Source organism: Carassius carassius, chromosome 13, assembly GCF_963082965.1.
Source record: "Carassius carassius chromosome 13, fCarCar2.1, whole genome shotgun sequence".
NCBI lineage: Eukaryota > Metazoa > Chordata > Actinopteri > Cypriniformes > Cyprinidae > Carassius > Carassius carassius.
In genome coordinates, this window is record NC_081767.1 from 33,270,767 (window position 1) to 33,289,174 (window position 18,408).

The 18,408-nt window shown below is 37.3% G+C and overlaps 3 protein-coding genes and 1 long non-coding RNA gene across 6 annotated transcripts in view; 3 read left to right on the top strand and 1 right to left on the bottom strand.

Annotated features, from left to right (window-relative positions):
- Nucleotides 1–748: 748 nt before the first annotated feature.
- LOC132156386 (uncharacterized) lies at nucleotides 749–3,382 on the top strand. The gene is made up of 3 exons (XM_059565377.1): nucleotides 749–2,447; nucleotides 2,572–2,703; nucleotides 2,890–3,382. The coding sequence occupies exons 1-3, from the start codon at nucleotides 761–763 to the stop codon at nucleotides 3,108–3,110; spliced, it is 2,040 nt and encodes a 679-aa protein (XP_059421360.1). The 5' UTR covers nucleotides 749–760; the 3' UTR covers nucleotides 3,111–3,382.
- Nucleotides 3,383–3,512: 130 nt separating this feature from the next.
- Nucleotides 3,513–7,657, top strand: LOC132156387 (uncharacterized). 2 transcript variants are annotated; one of them, XR_009437407.1, is made up of 4 exons: nucleotides 3,513–3,897; nucleotides 5,120–5,949; nucleotides 6,017–6,238; nucleotides 6,340–7,657. It is a non-coding gene; the product is annotated as an uncharacterized LOC132156387 (long non-coding RNA). The 2 variants fall into 2 exon arrangements; XR_009437406.1 differs by having other exon boundaries at nucleotides 5,120–6,238.
- A 686-nt stretch (nucleotides 7,658–8,343) lies between these two features.
- Nucleotides 8,344–13,705, top strand: LOC132155746 (potassium/sodium hyperpolarization-activated cyclic nucleotide-gated channel 1). Its single transcript, XM_059564458.1, has 11 exons — nucleotides 8,344–8,580; nucleotides 10,224–10,419; nucleotides 10,534–10,635; nucleotides 10,745–10,882; nucleotides 11,121–11,282; nucleotides 11,368–11,461; nucleotides 11,683–11,810; nucleotides 11,903–12,034; nucleotides 12,212–12,449; nucleotides 13,089–13,256; nucleotides 13,480–13,705. Exons 1-11 carry the CDS (start codon nucleotides 8,423–8,425, stop codon nucleotides 13,524–13,526), a joined length of 1,563 nt encoding a protein of 520 aa, XP_059420441.1. The 5' UTR covers nucleotides 8,344–8,422; the 3' UTR covers nucleotides 13,527–13,705.
- Nucleotides 13,706–15,675: 1,970 nt separating this feature from the next.
- The window catches only part of LOC132156388 (ras-related protein Rab-27A-like), a 19,219-nt gene continuing 16,486 nt past the window's right edge, over nucleotides 15,676–18,408 (bottom strand). For both annotated transcript variants that reach the window (XM_059565378.1, XM_059565379.1), the window contains exons 5-7: nucleotides 18,207–18,330; nucleotides 16,223–16,428; nucleotides 15,676–16,078 (exon numbers count right to left, since the gene is read on the bottom strand). In XM_059565378.1, coding sequence (XP_059421361.1) covers nucleotides 16,227–16,428; nucleotides 18,207–18,330 — 326 coding nt within the window. In that variant the 3' untranslated portion in view covers nucleotides 15,676–16,078; nucleotides 16,223–16,226. The remainder of the gene's footprint in view (nucleotides 16,079–16,222; nucleotides 16,429–18,206; nucleotides 18,331–18,408) is intronic.

The following is an 18,408-nucleotide window of genomic DNA, read 5'->3' on the forward strand; positions in this document are numbered from 1 at the left end:
CTGTGCAGCCCTCATCACCTTCTCATGCGCAGCCCTCATCGTCCTCATCTTCTCCTGCTCCACCCTTATCTTCACCCTGTGCTGCATCAACACCTGTGGTTCATTCATCACAGGCGTCTGAGACCCTCTCATTAAGGGAGGTGGGTAGATTCATTTTTGGACTGGTAGATCTTACAATAAATTATATGAAATTATATATTATTTATATTTGTTTGTATTTCTCCTCTTCCAGATATCCTCTTTAAGGCCATCAAGAAAAAGACAGGTATGTGACTTGCCATGTGATCACTTATACGCTCTATTTTTTGCATAATTATGGCTTTGCTTGCCAGTATCGGCAAATGATGAAACGTAATGTTACATGATCCACTGCCATACCCACTATGCCCAAATACTACCTGTTCTATTAGATTCTGGCAGTGGTGTACTCGTGTGATCACTAAAATATATAATTGAAAAAAAACCAAACCATTTTGTACTATTTGAGTAAGTGTTAAATTCTCTCATTCAGTATTCAGGAAGTGCCGTCTGTGATACAGACTACAGCGATGTCACAGACTACAGCGATGTTGACTACATACCAAAAATCAGCTCAGATGATTCGGATGGTAGTTCTTCTGGACATGACATGGTCAAAAGTGCTTTGATACATCCAACATCTCCCAAAGAGGCAGGCAGTTTATCTGATCAATGTATGACCACACCATCACCTAAAAAGATGAAATGCCAATCTAAAGAGACAAAGACTTTTATTCAGTCAATGCCATCACCAAAGCAGGAACACAAGACGTACAACAAAAAGCAGTATTGCCTTTATTGCTTTAAGCCATATTCAAAAATGGCCAGACACCTTGAATTTGTCCATCGCAATGAAGTGGGGGTTGTAAAGGCAGTAGCATTTCCAAAACATTCCAAAGAAAGACGAGTCCAGTTAAACCTCCTTAGAAAAAGGGGCAACTTTGCCCACAACACCGATGTGGTGAGACAAGGACATGGGGAGATGATTGCCTGCTACCGTCCAAAAAATAGACAAAGAGCCAATGAATTTATTCACTGCATTTACTGCCAAGGGCTTTATAACAAGCGTAGCCTTTGGAAACATATCAAAAACTGTCCCCTGAAACCAAAAAATGAGGATGCCCAGGGCAGGAAAAGAGTTCGATCCCTGTGTGCTCTAAACACACCAGTCGGCTTAGAAGTGAGCAAAGGATTTAAGAAAGTACTCTCCTTTATGAACTATGATGAAGTTTCGCGTGTAGTTCATACTGACAGATGCATCATGCAGCTGGGGGAGCACATGTTCAACAGGATGGGGTCTGATGTGACCAAACATGACTACATCAGACAGAAGATGAGAGAAGTAGGCAGACTTCTTCTTGAAGCAAGGAAGATTACCCCACTGAGAACAATGGTAGACTTCATCATACCAACTAACTTCAAACATGTCATAGCAGCTGTTAAAGTTGTATCTGGCTATGATGAAGAGAAAAACTCCTACCGCATTCCTTCTTTAGCTCTCAAACTTGGGCATTCTTTAAACAAGATATCTAGCATTGTTGAGAGCAATGCCATGATGTATGGAGATCATGAGCGTGCTGAGTGTGCCCGAGACTTCAGGAAAATACACCAGGCAAGGTGGAATGAGTACATTTCTGCTGGTGCTATAACTACATTGAAAGAAGCCAAGTGGAACACACCACAGATCATTCCTTTCACTCAGGATGTCAAAGTCCTGCACACACATCTTGAAAAGAAACACAATGAGCTCCTAAGTAAGCTCAGATCTTGCCCTTCTGCTGACAGCTACGCTGCTCTAGCCAAGGTCACGCTGTCCCAGGTCATCCTGTTCAACCGAAGGAGAGAAGGTGAGGTATCCCGGATGCTTTTGTCAGCTTTTAAAAGCAGGGATACTTCTGAGCTACACGAAGACATTGCCATCTGTCTGTCTGAGTTTGAGAGGAAGCTGTGTCTGCACTTCTCAAGAGTTGAGATCCGTGGTAAACGAGGGAGAAAGGTTCCTGTGCTCCTCAAGCCTTCCATGGTTTCTGCCATGGAGCTGCTTGTTGAAACGCGTGAGCTTTGTTGTGTTCCAGCAGAGAATCCCTTTATGTTTGCTAGGTGTGGAGCAATGTCTGCCTACAGAGGAGGAGAGTGCATCAACAAAGCTGCTTGCGAATGTGGCATAAAGAACCCTGAAGCACTGTCATCAACTAGGCTCAGGAAACACATAGCAACCATGTCTAAAATTCTAAACCTTAATGAGAATGAAGCAGACCAACTGGCTGATTTCCTTGGTCATGATATCAGAATCCACAGACAGTATTATCGGTTACCAGAGGGAACACTGCAGCTGGCAAAAATGAGTAAAGTCCTAATGGCCATGGAGAAAGGAACACTGTCTGACTACAAAGGAAAGAAACTTGATGACATTGAAATCGACCCAAATGGTATGAGTATACTTGCTCTGTGTGTATCTCTGCTGTACATATTTGCAAAACAATGTATATATTCATGTCACAGATACTAGGTATAAGCAATAAAGTGTTCATTTTTTGTTAATTAATTATTAAGAGCAACTTGAGGCCCAAGGTGATTCCATGTCAAGTGATGAGGAGGATTCCAGTGACCTATCTCAGTCAACAGCACCAGTAAAGACTGATCAACCCGTTCAATCTGATCAAGCTGTTTCACAGGAGGATCAAGGTAAGAAAAATCTCTACATTGCACAAACAACAATAATCAAATAAACATGAATTAGCTCCATGCAGCAATATCCAGACAAATTAAAAAAAAAGTTATGCATTAGGACAGTCTTGATTTGCTCTTTACTCACCGATTTAGTTGTAATGAGAATGTGTAATGAGAATTTACTTTTTAATTATTTCATAGGTTCTTCAAATGCTCCAAAAAAGAAATGGGAGGACAGTGAGGTAAAAGCAGTAGAGAGACACATGATGAGTTTCATCAAGACATGCAAAGTTCCTGGTAAGCAAGACTGTGAAAGATGCATTCACGCAGAGCCAGAAGCTTTGAAGCAGCGAACATGGACTGGTGTGAAAAATTATGTGCGGAACAAGATCACGACTCTTAAAAGAAAGGGTGGTTTGTAGGGAGGCACAAACACTTCAACACTTTGCACATTATGCTCTTTTTGTAGGAAATGGAGCTAAATTAAAAGAAATGAGGATAAAGGTGTAGAAATATTTTGTGGATGGAATGAAACAGAATATAAAGTGAAAAGTAAGAGTATAAGAAGGCTAATGAAGAAGTAGAGGATAGTAAGAGTCAATTTTCTTTGTTCAGTTTCAATGAAGTTGGATGAAATGTCATGTTAAACTTTTTGATATTTCTGTCATAGAGGGAGGGGAGAATGTAAAGATGATAAAAAGGGAAGAGTGAATAGCTGTGGCTGGATGTAACCGATTGGTGAGAGTTGCCGTGTGCAGACGAGAGAAGCTAAAAACTGAGATGTGATGTCAGACACTTTCTGCTTCCCGTAGTGATGCAGAGCCAGAAGCTTTGAAGCAGCAAACATGGACTGGTGTGAAAAATTACGTGCGGAACAGGATCACGACTCTTAAAAGAAAGGGTGGTTTGTAGGGAGACACAAACACTTCAACACTTTGCACATTATGCTCTTTTCGTAAGAAATTGAGCTAAATTAAAAGAAATGAAGATAAAGGTGTAGACATTAAAATTAAGAGACGCTCGCGCTGTTTGCATACTTTACCACAGCTGAAGTAGAAAAAATGCATTATTTTCCAAATACACAGATATTTCAGAGACATTTTCATTCAATACATGCACTGCTTAATACAGTGTCTGTTTGTACAAGAATAAAGTTCAACATAAGCCTAAATACCAACGTAAAGAGGGAGGAGAGAATGTAAAGGGGACGTAAAGGACGTAAAGTAGGAGAGCATGTAAAGGGGACGTAAAGAGGGAGGAGAGAATGTAAAGGGGACGTAAAGAGGGAGGAGAGAATGTAAAGGGGGACGTAAAGTAGGAGCATGTAAAGGGGACGTAAAGAGGGAGGAGAGAATGTAACGGGGACGTAAAGAGGGAGAAGAGAATGTAATGGGGACGTAAAGAGGGAGGAGAGAATGTAAAGGGGACGTAAAGAGGGAGGAGAGAATGTAAAGGGGACGTAAAGAGGGAGGAGAGAATGTAAAGGGGACGTAAAGAGGGAGGAGAGAATGTAAAGGGGACGTAAAGAGGGAGGAGAGCATGTAAAGGGGGACGTAAAGGACATAAAGTAGGAGAGTATGTAAAGGGGACGTAAAGAGGGAGGAGAGAATGTAAAGGGGACGTAAAGAGGGAGGAGAGAATGTAAAGGGGACGTAAAGAGGGAGGAGAGAATGTAAAGGGGACGTAAAGAGGGAGGAGAGAATGTAAAGGGGACGTAAAGAGGGAGGAGAGAATGTAAAGGGGACGTAAAGAGGGAGGAGAGAATGTAAAGGGGACGTAAAGAGGGAGGAGAGTATGTAAAGGGGACTTAAAGAGGGAGGAGAGTATGTAAAGGGGACGTAAAGAGGGAGGAGAGAATTTAACGGGGACGTAAAGAGGGAGGAGAGAATGTAAAGGGGACGTAAAGAGGGAGAGAATGTAAAGGGGACGTAAAGAGGGAGGAGAGCATGTAAAGGGGGACGTAAAGGACGTAAAGTAGGAGAGTATGTAAAGGGGACGTAAAGAGGGAGGAGAGAATGTAAAGGGGACGTAAAGAGGGAGGAGAGAATGTAAAGGCGACGTAAAGCGGGAGGAGAGAATGTAAAGGGGGCGTAAAGAGGGAGGAGAGAATGTAAAGGGGACGTAAAGAGGGAGGAGAGAATGTAAAGGCGACGTAAAGCGGGAGGAGAGAATGTAAAGGGGGCGTAAAGCGGGAGGAGAGAATGTAAAGGGGACGTAAAGAGGGAGGAGAGAATGTAAAGGGGACGTAAAGAGGGAGGAGAGAATGTAAAGGGGACATAAAGAGGGAGGAGAGAATGTAAAGGGGACATAAAGAGGGAGGAGAGAATGTAAAGGGGGCGTAAAGAGGGAGGAGAGAATGTAAAGGGGACGTAAAGAGGGAGGAGAGAATGTAAAGGGGACGTAAAGAGGGAGGAGAGAATGTAAAGGGGAGGTAAAGAGGGAGGAGAGAATGTAAAGGGGAGGTAAAGAGGGAGGGGAGGAGAGCATTAGGCTTGTTGGACTTCATGCAGCGCTGCAGAACGATCAGCGGCTAACTTGAGCAGTTCTTGACGGTTAGAACTTGTGTCCGACTTCAGACAGCGACGCCCGTGACTGTGCCATAAGGCAACAGAGTACAACTAGAGTGATTGGAGAGCAGGAGGACTCAGCCAGAGCAGATTCTCTAGAGCGACTCACAAGCTCTGATGATGACACAGCTAATCCACGATTGGCAGAGTACACCGCTTGACAACGATCACGTGTGTTTCATGTTTCTTCTCACACCTTCAGTTCCACTAAGGATCACATCTGTTCTTTATAACAGTAAAAGCTCTTTTCATGTAGTTGCGATAAATGTTTATCAAAATAAAACAATGTAGACCCCACTTCACTGGTATTTAGGCTTACTTTGAACTTTATTCTTGTACAAACAGTAGTGCATGTATTGAATGAAAATGTCTCTGAAATATCTGTATTTGGAAAATAATGCGTTTATTCCACTTCAGCTGTGGTAAAGTATGAAAACTTAGCCTGAGCGTCACTACAGGAAGCAGAAAGTGTCTGACATCACATCTCAGTTTTCAGCTTCTCTCGTCTGCACACGGCAACTCTCACCAATCGGTTACATCCAGCCACAGCCCATGTCCAGCACAGCTAATATAAGGGATGAATAGAGGGAGTAAAAGTAAAGAGGATGAAAAGAGGGAGGTGTAAGCGGGTAAAAAGAGTGAGGAGTAGAGTTAAAGAGGATAAAGAGAGGGAGGAGTAAAGAGGGTAAAAAGAGTGAGGAGTAGAGTTAAAGAGGATAAAGAGAGGGAGGAGTAAAGAGGGTAAAAAGAGGGATGAGTAGAGTTAAAGAGGGAGGAGAGAATGTAAAGGAGGAAGTAGAGAGATTTTGAAGAAGGGTGGATGGAGGAAGTACAGAGGATAGTTGGGCACTGAGAATCATTCCCACCTCCAAGTTAATTGATTTTTCATTGTTGTTCTTTAAAAATTTTTTTTTTTGAAGTTCTGTCATTAACTGCAATGTGCACTTTCAACACAATGTGTCCAAGACTGTTAATATTAAAGAGTCATTTAATCGGAGTGTGTGTCACCTGAGTCCCCATAGAGTCGTTCAATTGGAGTGTGTGTGTGTGTCACTTGAGTCCCCAAAGAGGCATTTAATCGGAGTGTGTGTCACTTGAGTCCCCAAAGAGTCATTTAATCGGAGTGTGTGTGTCACTCGAGTCCCCAAAGAGTCATTTAATCGGAGTGTGTGTGTCACTCGAGTCCCCAAAGGGTCATTTAAGCGGAGTGTGTGTGTCACTCGAGTCCCCAAAGGGTCATTTAAGCGGAGTGTGTGTGTCACTCGAGTCCCCAAAGGGTCATTTAAGCGGAGTGTGTGTGTCACTCGAGTCCCCAAAGGGTCATTTAAGCGGAGTGTGTGTGTCACTCGAGTCCCCAAAGAGTCATTTAATCGGAGTGTGTGTGTCACTCGAGTCCCCAAAGGGTCATTTAAGCGGAGTGTGTGTATCACTATTTTTATTTGTATAGAGTTTTTTTTGACAATTACTACAGAAGAACATGCCTAATGTCTTATAACCCCAGTGTGTAGCCAAAGATGACTCTGGTGAGGAAAACTCCTTAAGATGTTTTTGTGATAATGATTAGTTTACAGTCGATGCCAAATTAACTATGGGAGGGATGCAGATTCGGTCAGTGAAAGGTTCTCTGCCATGAAGTGAAGTCCGTTTTATTTCTATAGCGCATGATACAATACAGATGGTTTCAAAGGAGCTTCACACACATAAAATAACTTGCAAATGTCAACAATTATGAAATGACTAATGTAGAGCTGTTTTGCAGTTGAAATTAAAGACAATAGTGTTATTATTCAGCTCAATTCTGTTCATCTTTTGCTTCTGATAGTCAATCAGTCAAATCAATAATATTTCTGAATGTTAATTGTCATTCCCCAACTGAGCAGCCAAAGGCACTTGATCTCAAGCTACAAATCAGACAAAACATGTAGGCTACCCATTTACAGTGATCTTGCTGAAAAGAAGAAACCCAGTTTACTCTCTCACACCTGTATCTTTGCACTAGCTTGATTTCACTGTCCAGTATTGGAACTGTGAATTGTAATATTCTACTTCTGTCTTCTTAGGATAAATAATATATACCATCTCAACAATGTCCTGAAAGTATACCTTAACCAGAGTTTGTGTATCACCATGGTCCTCAAAGTATGACTTGATCAGAGTTTGTGTTTAATGTCCCCAAAATGGACATATAAAATAATGTCCCTAAAGTGAAGGTAAAATGTCAGGTCTTTAAGGAAGGCTTTTATTGATAAAATCAAGTGATATTTGTGATGACAGCTTCTCCAGAAGTGCAGTCATATCTTTCTTTAGTCTCTAGACCCTTCAGAAAGGGGTGTCCCTAAAGGTAGGGTTTCCAGTCATACGTCCTCACATTGTGGTTAAGTAGGTATGTGTGTGTGTGTGTGTGTGTGTGCATAAAGATATCAGAAAGGGAATAGGAATATGTCACATAATTTTACAAAACAAAAATATTTTTCAAAACAATTTATGGACTCTTTTAATAGTTTTATTAACTTTTATTTATGTCTTTTGTTCCTCATATTTTTGTTTGTTGGCCTAATGTGAGGAATTTTCAAAAAATGTAGGGAAAAAAAAAACATGGTGATGGGCCAAACACAATTTATTTTAATAATAATAATAACTACAAAACGACTGATATTGACAGAATTATGTTTTTTTTTTATTAAATTAGTCTAATTTTCAAATTGTTTGTCATAAAAAAACATCTCAGAAAAATGTAAAGGGGTTTCAAATCGAAATACGAAATTTTATCATTTATTTAATATCATGGTAACATTTCGATAGCTATGATTTTTTTACTGCATGCGTCATATGCAAATGTGGAATCTACAACATTATTGGGTAATTAAACTTAAAATAATTATTACTTTAATTTCAAGTAAACAGTTATCAGTATAAAGACCTACATTTATCAGATAATCTGAATATTTTATACATAATAAGCTCTAAACGTCTCATAAGGAAACCATTCTATTAGTCATATCTAGTTTGTCTAATGGACGTTTTTCTCTGAAACGTCCTTTAACGCGCGAAGTAACGTTAGCTCTGCCGTCACGCGCCGATTCGCGCCACTTTAACATTCAAAACTTAAATAACGAATATAACGAAGTAACCCTAAACCGCTGTCTGCTGTCAGCTTCTCGGTCGAGATGAGTGAAAGTAACTCAAGTGGCCCAAGGAAAACACGATTTTCTGGCCTTAAAGATGTCCTACACGGAAGACGAGCGGTGAACACTAGGAACGAAAATGAAGAGAAAAAGGAAGTTAAAACTTCTCGATGGGTGATTCATCCCCGGAGTCGCAGCAGGTAACACGGACTTAACTAACGTTAACGTTACTCTCCCTCAAGTAAACCAGTATCGTGTTCACTATACTTTCTAATCATTTAACATATGCTAATTATAAATGTGATCGTTTGTGATTGATATGTTTTCAAAATGAATAAATAATATGCCCTCTATTTTTATTTCCAGTTTATTAACACTAAACATGCATGACAACACTACACTGAACAAATATTTAAAGTAACGTTATGCTAGTAATAAAATTATAATTTAAATACAGTTCATGTTTATATTTTTAATAAACGTAATTCAATTGGAATGTAATAATGTGAAATGTTACTCTTGCAGGGTTTTTCCTGCAGAGAATTGTGAGGCAGTGCAGTGGTAGCCAAATTTTTTCACTGAACTGCTTTCATTACAGCTTTTAGTTCATATTTGAAAAGATTTTCTGACTTGTTTTTTAATACAAGTTTACTTGATGTTTCTTTACACAGAATCAGCATTGCTATTAATGTTCCACTGATTTATGCAGTCTGATGAGCATTAACTCGATCATATCTCTGTTTGAATAAAAAACTTGCGGTTTTGTTTACTACACACACACTGAAGCATGCATCTGTCTTCTCACTAAATGAGGACATAAATACACTAACAATATTTCCAGAACTGCTTTGTCAATCACTTCATGGGTATTTTACCATTCCGTTTAAGTAAAACTACCATCATATGATCTACACACAGAAATATAAAGGTATTCACGACAACCTGTCAAAATAAAAGTCCGGGTTAACTTGAATACTTTGCAGCAGAAATATATTACTCTTGTTCAGCAGAATGTACATACTACTAATACAATTATTAAAACTTTTTTTTTTTTTGAGGAATGATCACACAACATTTCTTCAATGTTTAAATTTTTATAGTAAATCACTTTGCCAAAAAAAAGTTTAATTTACAGAAAACATTTCATAAGGCTATTTTAAGAATAAATGTGAATAAATAAAGTTGTTTTTATGCATTCAAATAATTAGACATGCTGCAACACAGAATTTGGTAAAAAAAAAACATGGTGAAAGAAAAAAAAAAGATTTCATATAGCCCTAAACATGTCACTTTTATCAAACTTTTAATAAACTGATGTGACATTGTATAATTAATTAATTAGACATGATTAATAACATGTAATTTATCCATTAAAAAGGATTCTAGAAATTTTTTTATGGAATTTGAAAAAAATAAACAGATTTCATAGAACCCTATATTTAACACACAATTACAATAGTATATGGTTTGTATGTTATTTTTTTTACAATAAAGATGACCTGAGATGGTACCACCTCTGCCTCATTTTGAGCCAGGAAAAAACCTGTCTTGCAATTTAAATTACATTTATAATGTATTTAAATGCAAATAATGTATATAGATGCTGTAAATAAATGTTTATAATGCATATAAATGCTCACCAAATGTTGCAGTTGCTAATAATGATACTTTTATATTTGGTAGGCTACTAAATGATCTTCATATACCATGTTATTTGCATGGTATGGCTTTATCACTAAATAAATAAAGAAGTAAATAAATACCATGTTGAGCATGCATGTCATTGTTTTTAATGCCATCACACTTATCCTTAAAAATGTTTTTGCTTTTTTCTGTCTTACAGGCACTACTATCTTACGTTCATGGTGATCTTAACTTTCGTGAACCTTATAACAATTCCTCTAGACATGGCATTTTCTGCGGATATGCAAGAGAGTGGCCACAAATACTGGGTGACCTTCAATGTGTTCTCAGATGTCATTTTTTGTCTTGATGTGGCCGTAAATTTTCAGATGGGTATTTTCAGTGACGATGGTCAGGTAGGAATGTGTCTTCATTTCCTCTATATTGTAATGTTAGTTATTAATGGCTTTCCTGTTCTAAAATATTGTTGACTATTAAAATAAATACACTGCAGACCTGTTTCTGTCTAGGCCATCCTGGATCCAAAAATAATAAGGCAGGATTATTTAAGAAGTTGGTTGGGTCCGGATGTGGTGGCTGCCTTTCCGGTTGACATTATCATTATTATTGTGGTAATTATATTCATATAATCAGTTAATATCGCTCACACTGTTCAAATTGTGGAGATACTTAACTTCTCACAGTACAGCCTCCAATGAAAGCACGTCTAATTGACCACAGGAGCACTATTATCATGCCGACACTGATGTACTGATGGCTTCGAAGCTGGTGCGGATACTCATGTTCGCGAGGATTTTCAGTTTGATCCGTTTACTCCGTGTGCCGAAGCTTCTGAGATTCTGCTTTGAATTGGAAAGCGTAAGTTTCAGTATCATGTGTCTGCATGAAATGATCAATGGCAGTACTGTTTTTTTTGTTTGTTTTTTAATCCTTTTAAGAATATAGTTTGATAAGATCCCAAAGATGAATGTAAGAAGACAGTAGATAAAATTTTTTGTAGTGTTGTCTCACATTTTTCCAATTAACCAACAAGCAACATGTTGTAGTTGTATGAAATTTGAAGTTCTGACATTGTCTGTGTCATCGGTCATTCCAGGTCACTGACATACAGCTTGAAGAAGTCAAGAGGTTCTTCAGGGTGTTTTTCATGTTCCTGTTGATGATCCTCATTTGGCACTGGAACACATGCGTTCAGTACTTCATATCTCAGCTGGAGGAGTTTCCCCAAGACTGCTGGGTCATGCAAGAGAATATCAAGGTACGTCTCCATTTGTGTTGTGCATATGCAGGCATTTATTAATGTGATGCTTAACATTTGTTCTGTTTTCTTTGATGTTTTGCAGAATGCCTCAATTGGGGAAAAATACTCCTATTCTTCCTTCAGAGCTTTCTCTCAGTTGGCCTGGATTTCAACTAATTCAATTCTACCACCAACACGTATATCACACAACATTCTTTCAGTATTGAGCAATTTCGAGAGAAGATAATTACATTTTATAAATAACTCCTGAAAAAAAACTTTAATTGTGGCATTTTACTATCAGGATTAGGGATAAAAATAGCAAAAAATGCACTGGTACTTTTGCGGCATCAGGTTTTGCATGAGCAAACACCACCAAATAAAATGCAAAAATGTTAAAATGACTCTCGTTTTTTAGCCATGGCAGAACGGTGGACGGCTGTTGTTAGCATGGTGATTGGATATTTAATGTGTTTCGCTCTCATTACCTGCTTGATCTCAACAGTCGGAGGGATGTCTGTGTCTGGCAATGAATACAAGAAAAAGGTGCTCTTAAGTTTTTTTTTTTTTAAACTAAAGCTGATATTTATTCAACAAATAACTACATGAATTAAAAGCATGACATGTAAATATTACAGATCAGCCAGCTACAATCGTCCAAAATGTTCAAAAAGCTTCCCAGGGCGTTGCGCCAGCGCACCACTGCCCAATGCAAGTGGCAGTATGATAAGAAGAACATCCTTGATCTGGTGTCAAAACGGCTGAGAAAGGTTTCTAACTCATTCATATGTGCCTAGAATAAGCAAAGGTCAGGACAGACAACGTACATGTACCTCAGTGTCACGCTCACTGGTTTATTCATATGAGCCAATCAGTGTCCTGTTTGGAACTAAAGAATCTTTTTATATAGAAATCATTCTAATAGTGCTCTGTTTTCTCTTTCAAAGGATATTATGGCAGATATGTGTCCCAACCTGCTGAGCAAAGGCTCCATGTTCATAACGCATGACAGAGAATTCACAGAAGCCATCTTGGTGAAGTTGGAGTACGAGTTATTCAGCCAAGGAGACATCATCATTCATCAGGATGCTAAAGCTGACCACATGTTCTTCATCGAGCATGGATGGGTGCTCGTGAAGAATGAATCCTTCCAAATGGAGCTGCGCGATGGAGATCATATTGGAGGTGATGTATGAGAAACCTGCTGGAGTATGATTCAGACCGCAGTTCAGTTCTGCCTTTGAAAGAGAATGCAGAGTTACCATTTGATGTGCCATTTAGCGATGGTTTTATCTGAAAGAGATGTTAGAACAGCTTTAGACTGGTACGTGGAAAAAATCTAATAATTAATGTAATGGTGATGATAATCAGAAATTCACTTGTGATAAGTAAACACTTACAGTCAAAACCGTTCTTCTTTCTTTCAAACCTAAGGTTTTTAGAACAAGTAATTATTTTGCGACCATTAAAAAGTAAATTCGATATAATAGTGTATGTCATTATGAACGAAATCTGGACATCATACATCTGCCATGTTGTAAAGTGTCCATCAGTTGCTCTCAGGAAGCAGCAGGTCATTCTGCAACATTTCGCCTGCTGTTTTCTGAACAGCTACTATCATTTGAAACATACCATTTTCACATGTTGTTCTTCAATTACTGTATAGAAGTGACCCAGGGCCAGTGATTAGTTCAAAGATAATCTTATTATTGAGAGATATCAAGGTCCATGGCTCTACTAACTTTGCTGCGAAACTCCCATGTGTTTCAAAAGGGAGTAACCAGCCACAAAATCACCATTTTAAGACATTGTGTGTTTCTGCAGAGATCAGCTTCCTGTTCGGTGGAAGGCAGTTGGCCACAGTTTCTGCTCTGTCCGCCTGCAGCCTTTTCTCCCTGTCGTTACAACAGTTTCAGAAGATTGAGGAAGAGTTTCCGCATGTTGTGAACGAACTGAGAACAGCAGCTCAACAGCTTAAAAATGATCTTGAGGGTGAGTCTGACATTATGAGTTGCTTTCATATAGATGACAGAAACATAAAATGCTCTTCACAATTTCACTTCTGAAATGTTACATATTTCCAAGAGAAACTGAATTTTAATACTACCAATGGGTTTAAAATTTGACTATTGAAGACTAGAAAGAAAGACTAATGATTAAGTAAATACAGTGCATTTTGATTGTGTCATGATTTTAAGACTTTTGTTTATTAAAGGTGTTGAGCTGGAACTTCAAGTTACATCGACATCGAACCGTCTGTGAGACCACAGACCAGGACCTAGTTTTTTAGTCAATTAAACATCTACTGAATAAGATTTAAAAAAATAATTGAATACAATTTTAACTGGGTTTTTATATTTTTATGTATAGTTTCAATGCTTAAAGTGATGTTATATTATTTAAATTACATAATATTTATTTGAATGATTAATATACTTGACCATACAGAATACAATTTTCAATACAATAAATTATATGTATAAAGTTCTGTATAAAGTGTATAAATGTTCTCATTCAGTCTATTCCTGTATTATCACAATAAATTATCAGTGCACTTTTGTGTTTAATCTCTTTATTATATCCATAAAGATATCATGACACAAAGAGGTCCAGTGAGAGATGTTAAAGGAATATTTTAAAAATGCATTATTTGCTAATGACCTCAAGTAACCACACGGTCCCCATCTGTCAAAAAAAAAGGACAAAAAACAAGCGGACAATAAAGTCCTTATAACTTGTCTACTATACTCCATAAACATTGTGAATGAAAGTCTTAAAGCCAAGATGTTTTTACACTGTTTGATCTATTGAGATTTTTTTATATAAGGTCTTAAATGTGAAAACAAAGACTAAATTTTCTGCAGCCAGTATAAAATGCTTTTTATATAAAGCAAATGAAAAATAGTATGATCCTGGAACTGAACCTAACTGATAAGAAGTGTTGAAGTAAAGCATCGCACAAACCATCTTATAAAGCAGTTTGGCATTTGGTCTAACTTTGATCCGAAAAATAAGAATTCTTGCCTCTTGCAGCTCATCTCAGGTAAACGTCCAGGAGACGCAGTTCATATACATAAATCCGCTTTAGAACCTCATTCTAATCTCAACACATACACTACAGTTTATAATCTTTTCAGCATATTCATTACAAAAGACAGAAATCAGCTCCAACAATCTGTAAAATAGTTTAAATATGCTGTATTCAGGACTCTGGGTCTTTGATTAGTTCATTCTGACCAGAGTAAAGCAGTAGATTAGTAATAATATATATACAGAGAGAGAGTTTCTGTGGCTCAGTGGTAGAGCTTTCCATTAGCAGCGTTAAAGGTCATGGGTTCAATTCCCAGGGAGCACACATACTGGTAAAAAAAAAAAAATTATAGCCAGATTGCACTGTAAGTTGCTTTGAATGAAAGCATCTGCTAAATACATAATATATACACACGCATTTATTATTATTAATCAAGTAAGCAGAGAAAAAAAAAGTCATAAGAGCAGCAAGGGAAACGAAACATTCTATCCACTTTTTGTTTTCTATGTTATTCTGGTTTTCTTAGATGGAGACAATGGTTGTCTTTCTACAAAAGGATAAAGATTGTAAGCGCATTGCTAAACTATAAAGCTTTTAGTGAAGCAATCAATGCATTATGAAATGACACACAGCCAAGGTCATCTAAATCTGCTGCAATTTCAGATTTCATCAGACGCCAGTATTTCAACACGTCAGCTAAAAAAGTGCATGCGACAATATCATAATAAATAATAAAATAGATTTATTTTTTCAAATAGAGTTTCAGTATTTGGCACAAAGACAGTGTTTGGCACTGATTCAGTGTTACAGGCACTACAGTAGAATAAAGCACTTTGGAAATTATTCTGAAAACAAAACCAAAATGTCCACAGAAGATTAAAAACATTCACTCAAAACTCATCCGCTTTGTTTTTTGTTAGACTATAAAGAGACGAGATGAACAAAATCTACTGGCACTGTACAACCATTTTTTTTTTTTTATATGACCATAGTTTATATTAGTAGTATAGATGTGGGTATTTCATCTAAACAACATTCCAAATTAAATCCTGTGTTTAAATGCAAATAGATCTACGCAGAAAAAACACAACCAACACCTGGTGAATGTCTAAACAAACGTACAATACAAATCAACCACTAACCTACAAATGAATACAATAACAGCTAAATTCTTATTTTATTTGTCTCGGACATCTACATGACTACAGATAACACAGTAACACTTAAAAGTGTCAACTAGTAACTTTAAAGTGTTAAATTCTATAAACTTGTTAAAAAGTGGCATAGAAGTGCTATTCACCATCAGTCCACTAGAGCGGGACAACCAGCACAAATTATCACAGGAGCAATTTCCACCATATGATGGTTTTTTTTTTTTCATAGTTTTTGAAAAAGTGACAGGATCTTAATGATATTTTGTGTGTGTATATATATGTGTGTGTGTGTGTGTGTGTGTGTTTAAATTCTAAACATTTGTAACAAATATTTTTTAAAAATGAACTTTTTTTTCTTTCTTTTTTATCCGATTTTCTATGATTTAATGTGTTTTTATTATTATTATTATTTAGAAATCAACACAAAACTTATTTTTCTAACAATCAGAGAACTGCAATGATGCATGCATGGGTCTAGTTTTAATAATAGATGTGCACTAATAGTGAAACAGTGAGAGAAATCAAGCCCTTGAAACATCTGACGCATTAAGGCTTCTGAATGCAGGATTTGGTGTAAAGTGCTCTCAAAACATGAAGACTTGAATCTAGGTGGCTTCAGACCATCCATTCTGAAAAACAACAACAACAACAACAGTTTAACACATTGAGGGTCTCTTATCCTCTTTATCCGCTGAATTAAACTGTAAACTAAACTAGTACTCATGAAAAGGATCGGAGAGCCTTGGCTACGTCTTGAATGGAATGATTCTTACGGCATTAGCAGCCGCACTTGCTCTGCTCGGCGTCACGTGGCTCTGCCAGATCGCTGGTGCTGTGGCCGTTGGTGCGAACCATCCCATCGGGGATCCAGGATTTGTCCACACATCTCTCCATGCGCTTCATGATCAGATCTAGCAGGACCTCCACGGCACGACTTACGTTCTCACCGTTCGCAGCGCTCGTCTCGAAGTACGGGACTCTGGAAGAAGAGAATAATAAAACAGATTAGGAGCACAAACCACAATTCCAATAGAGTTTTGGGCACTAGCTAAACCATTAATGCAATACTCAATGCACAAAAATGTTGGGTAAAATAGTCAATTTATCATTAGCCAGCTGCTTTTACTGATGCATTTCATTAATTACTAAGTATATTATTACACATCTCAGAATAATTTTCTTTTAAATGGCTGTAAATGATGCATGTGATAGAAGACAGCATTGGTTTGCTGCAGAACAGCCTCCGCACTCACTGATGAGCACTAAAATGTTGCCTACATAGGTTGCAGAAATCTGTCTTATAAACTTCAATTCACATGCTTTTATATTCTTCTCTCGTGATCACATAAACACTCAGCTTATATAGCCAAACCAAAAAAAAAAAAATTTTTTAGTAGTTAAAAAAAAAATTCTAAGCATTTTTATATAGCTAGTAGTTAATTTTATTATATTATTATTATTATATGATCAACTGCTTCGAGTTGCTACTTGAGTAGAATTATTTTAAAAATAATATTAAATAACCAGTATTTAGTAATATATATATATATATATATATATATATATATATATATATATATATATATATATATATATATATATATATATATATATATATATATATATATATATATATATATTTACACACACACACACACACACACACACACACAGTACATACATACATACATGAATATATAATTAATTTAAATAAAAAAAAGTAAATATATATTTTTTTTTATTAATCATGTATAATATGATATCATTTATAATAATTATTAGTCATTATTATTAGTAGTAGTATTAGAAAGTAAAAAAATTAATTGAATGGAAAAATTTGTTACATCTACACTTCCATTATATAAAGTCTGGAATAAAGAGGTCTCTTCTGCTCACCAGAGCTGCATTTACTAGATCAAAGATACAGTAAAATTGTGAAATACTATTATTTAAATTAATGGTTTACTATGTGAATTTAGCTGAATTTTCAGCATCATTACTCCAGTCTTGATTGTCACATAATCCTTCAGAAATCATTTTCTGATAATCATCCATTTTTATCATCAATGTTTGTACAAAGACACACCTGGATGAGTTTAGTTGTGAAGATCAGTCAACAGAATATAAACAATCTGATGACATTCAACAGATGAGTCACTGCAAACTTACTGAACAAATATTTTACCTGTCAATCTCGTAATACCTAACGCGAAAGAATCACTCTTCATATTAGCGGAGCAGAGCATTTTCATGTAATCACACCGAAGTATTCACGAGGCCGAAACCTTTTTAGTTGCCTCAAAAGACTGATTCTGTCTAAACTGAAGACTCACACGAACATAGTCAATATTAGTTTTCAGCATACTTACCGTGTCACATTTAACAAGAGCTGTCCTCATCTTAGGCAAACACACTACAAACACGGCCCTTAAAACAAACATCCTTAGAGTCGCCCGCACCCTGAGAACACGCATGAAGACCTACATCGTGAAGAGACTCCAACAAGACAGTGAAACCCCTCACCTGTAATGTTATTCTATCAGTTCTACAACTCTATCACACAGTAAATATACTGATATATGTCAGCACAATCTTATGACGTCACAACTATTCCTCAGCAGCTGAACTGAACTGAATGCTTTGAAACAATATTGAGGTGTTTCTGTCCTGAAGTGCTCGGATTTTCGGGGCAGTCGAGGTCATCTTCAGAAACAGACACGGACACAGGACAAGTCTCAGGGGAACGCCGTTTCTCACCCGTATTTCTCTGCCAGTTCCCGTGCATTCACCGCTTCCACCGCGCGCTGGTCCTCAAGGTCCGACTTGTTTCCGCACAAGACGATGTCGGGATTCTCACAGTACGCATGCGTCTGCAGCTGACCTGCCCGAGACATCACAGGAATGAATCATTCAATATTATTATTTTACAAATTATTTATAATAATCAAGCAGCTTAGTG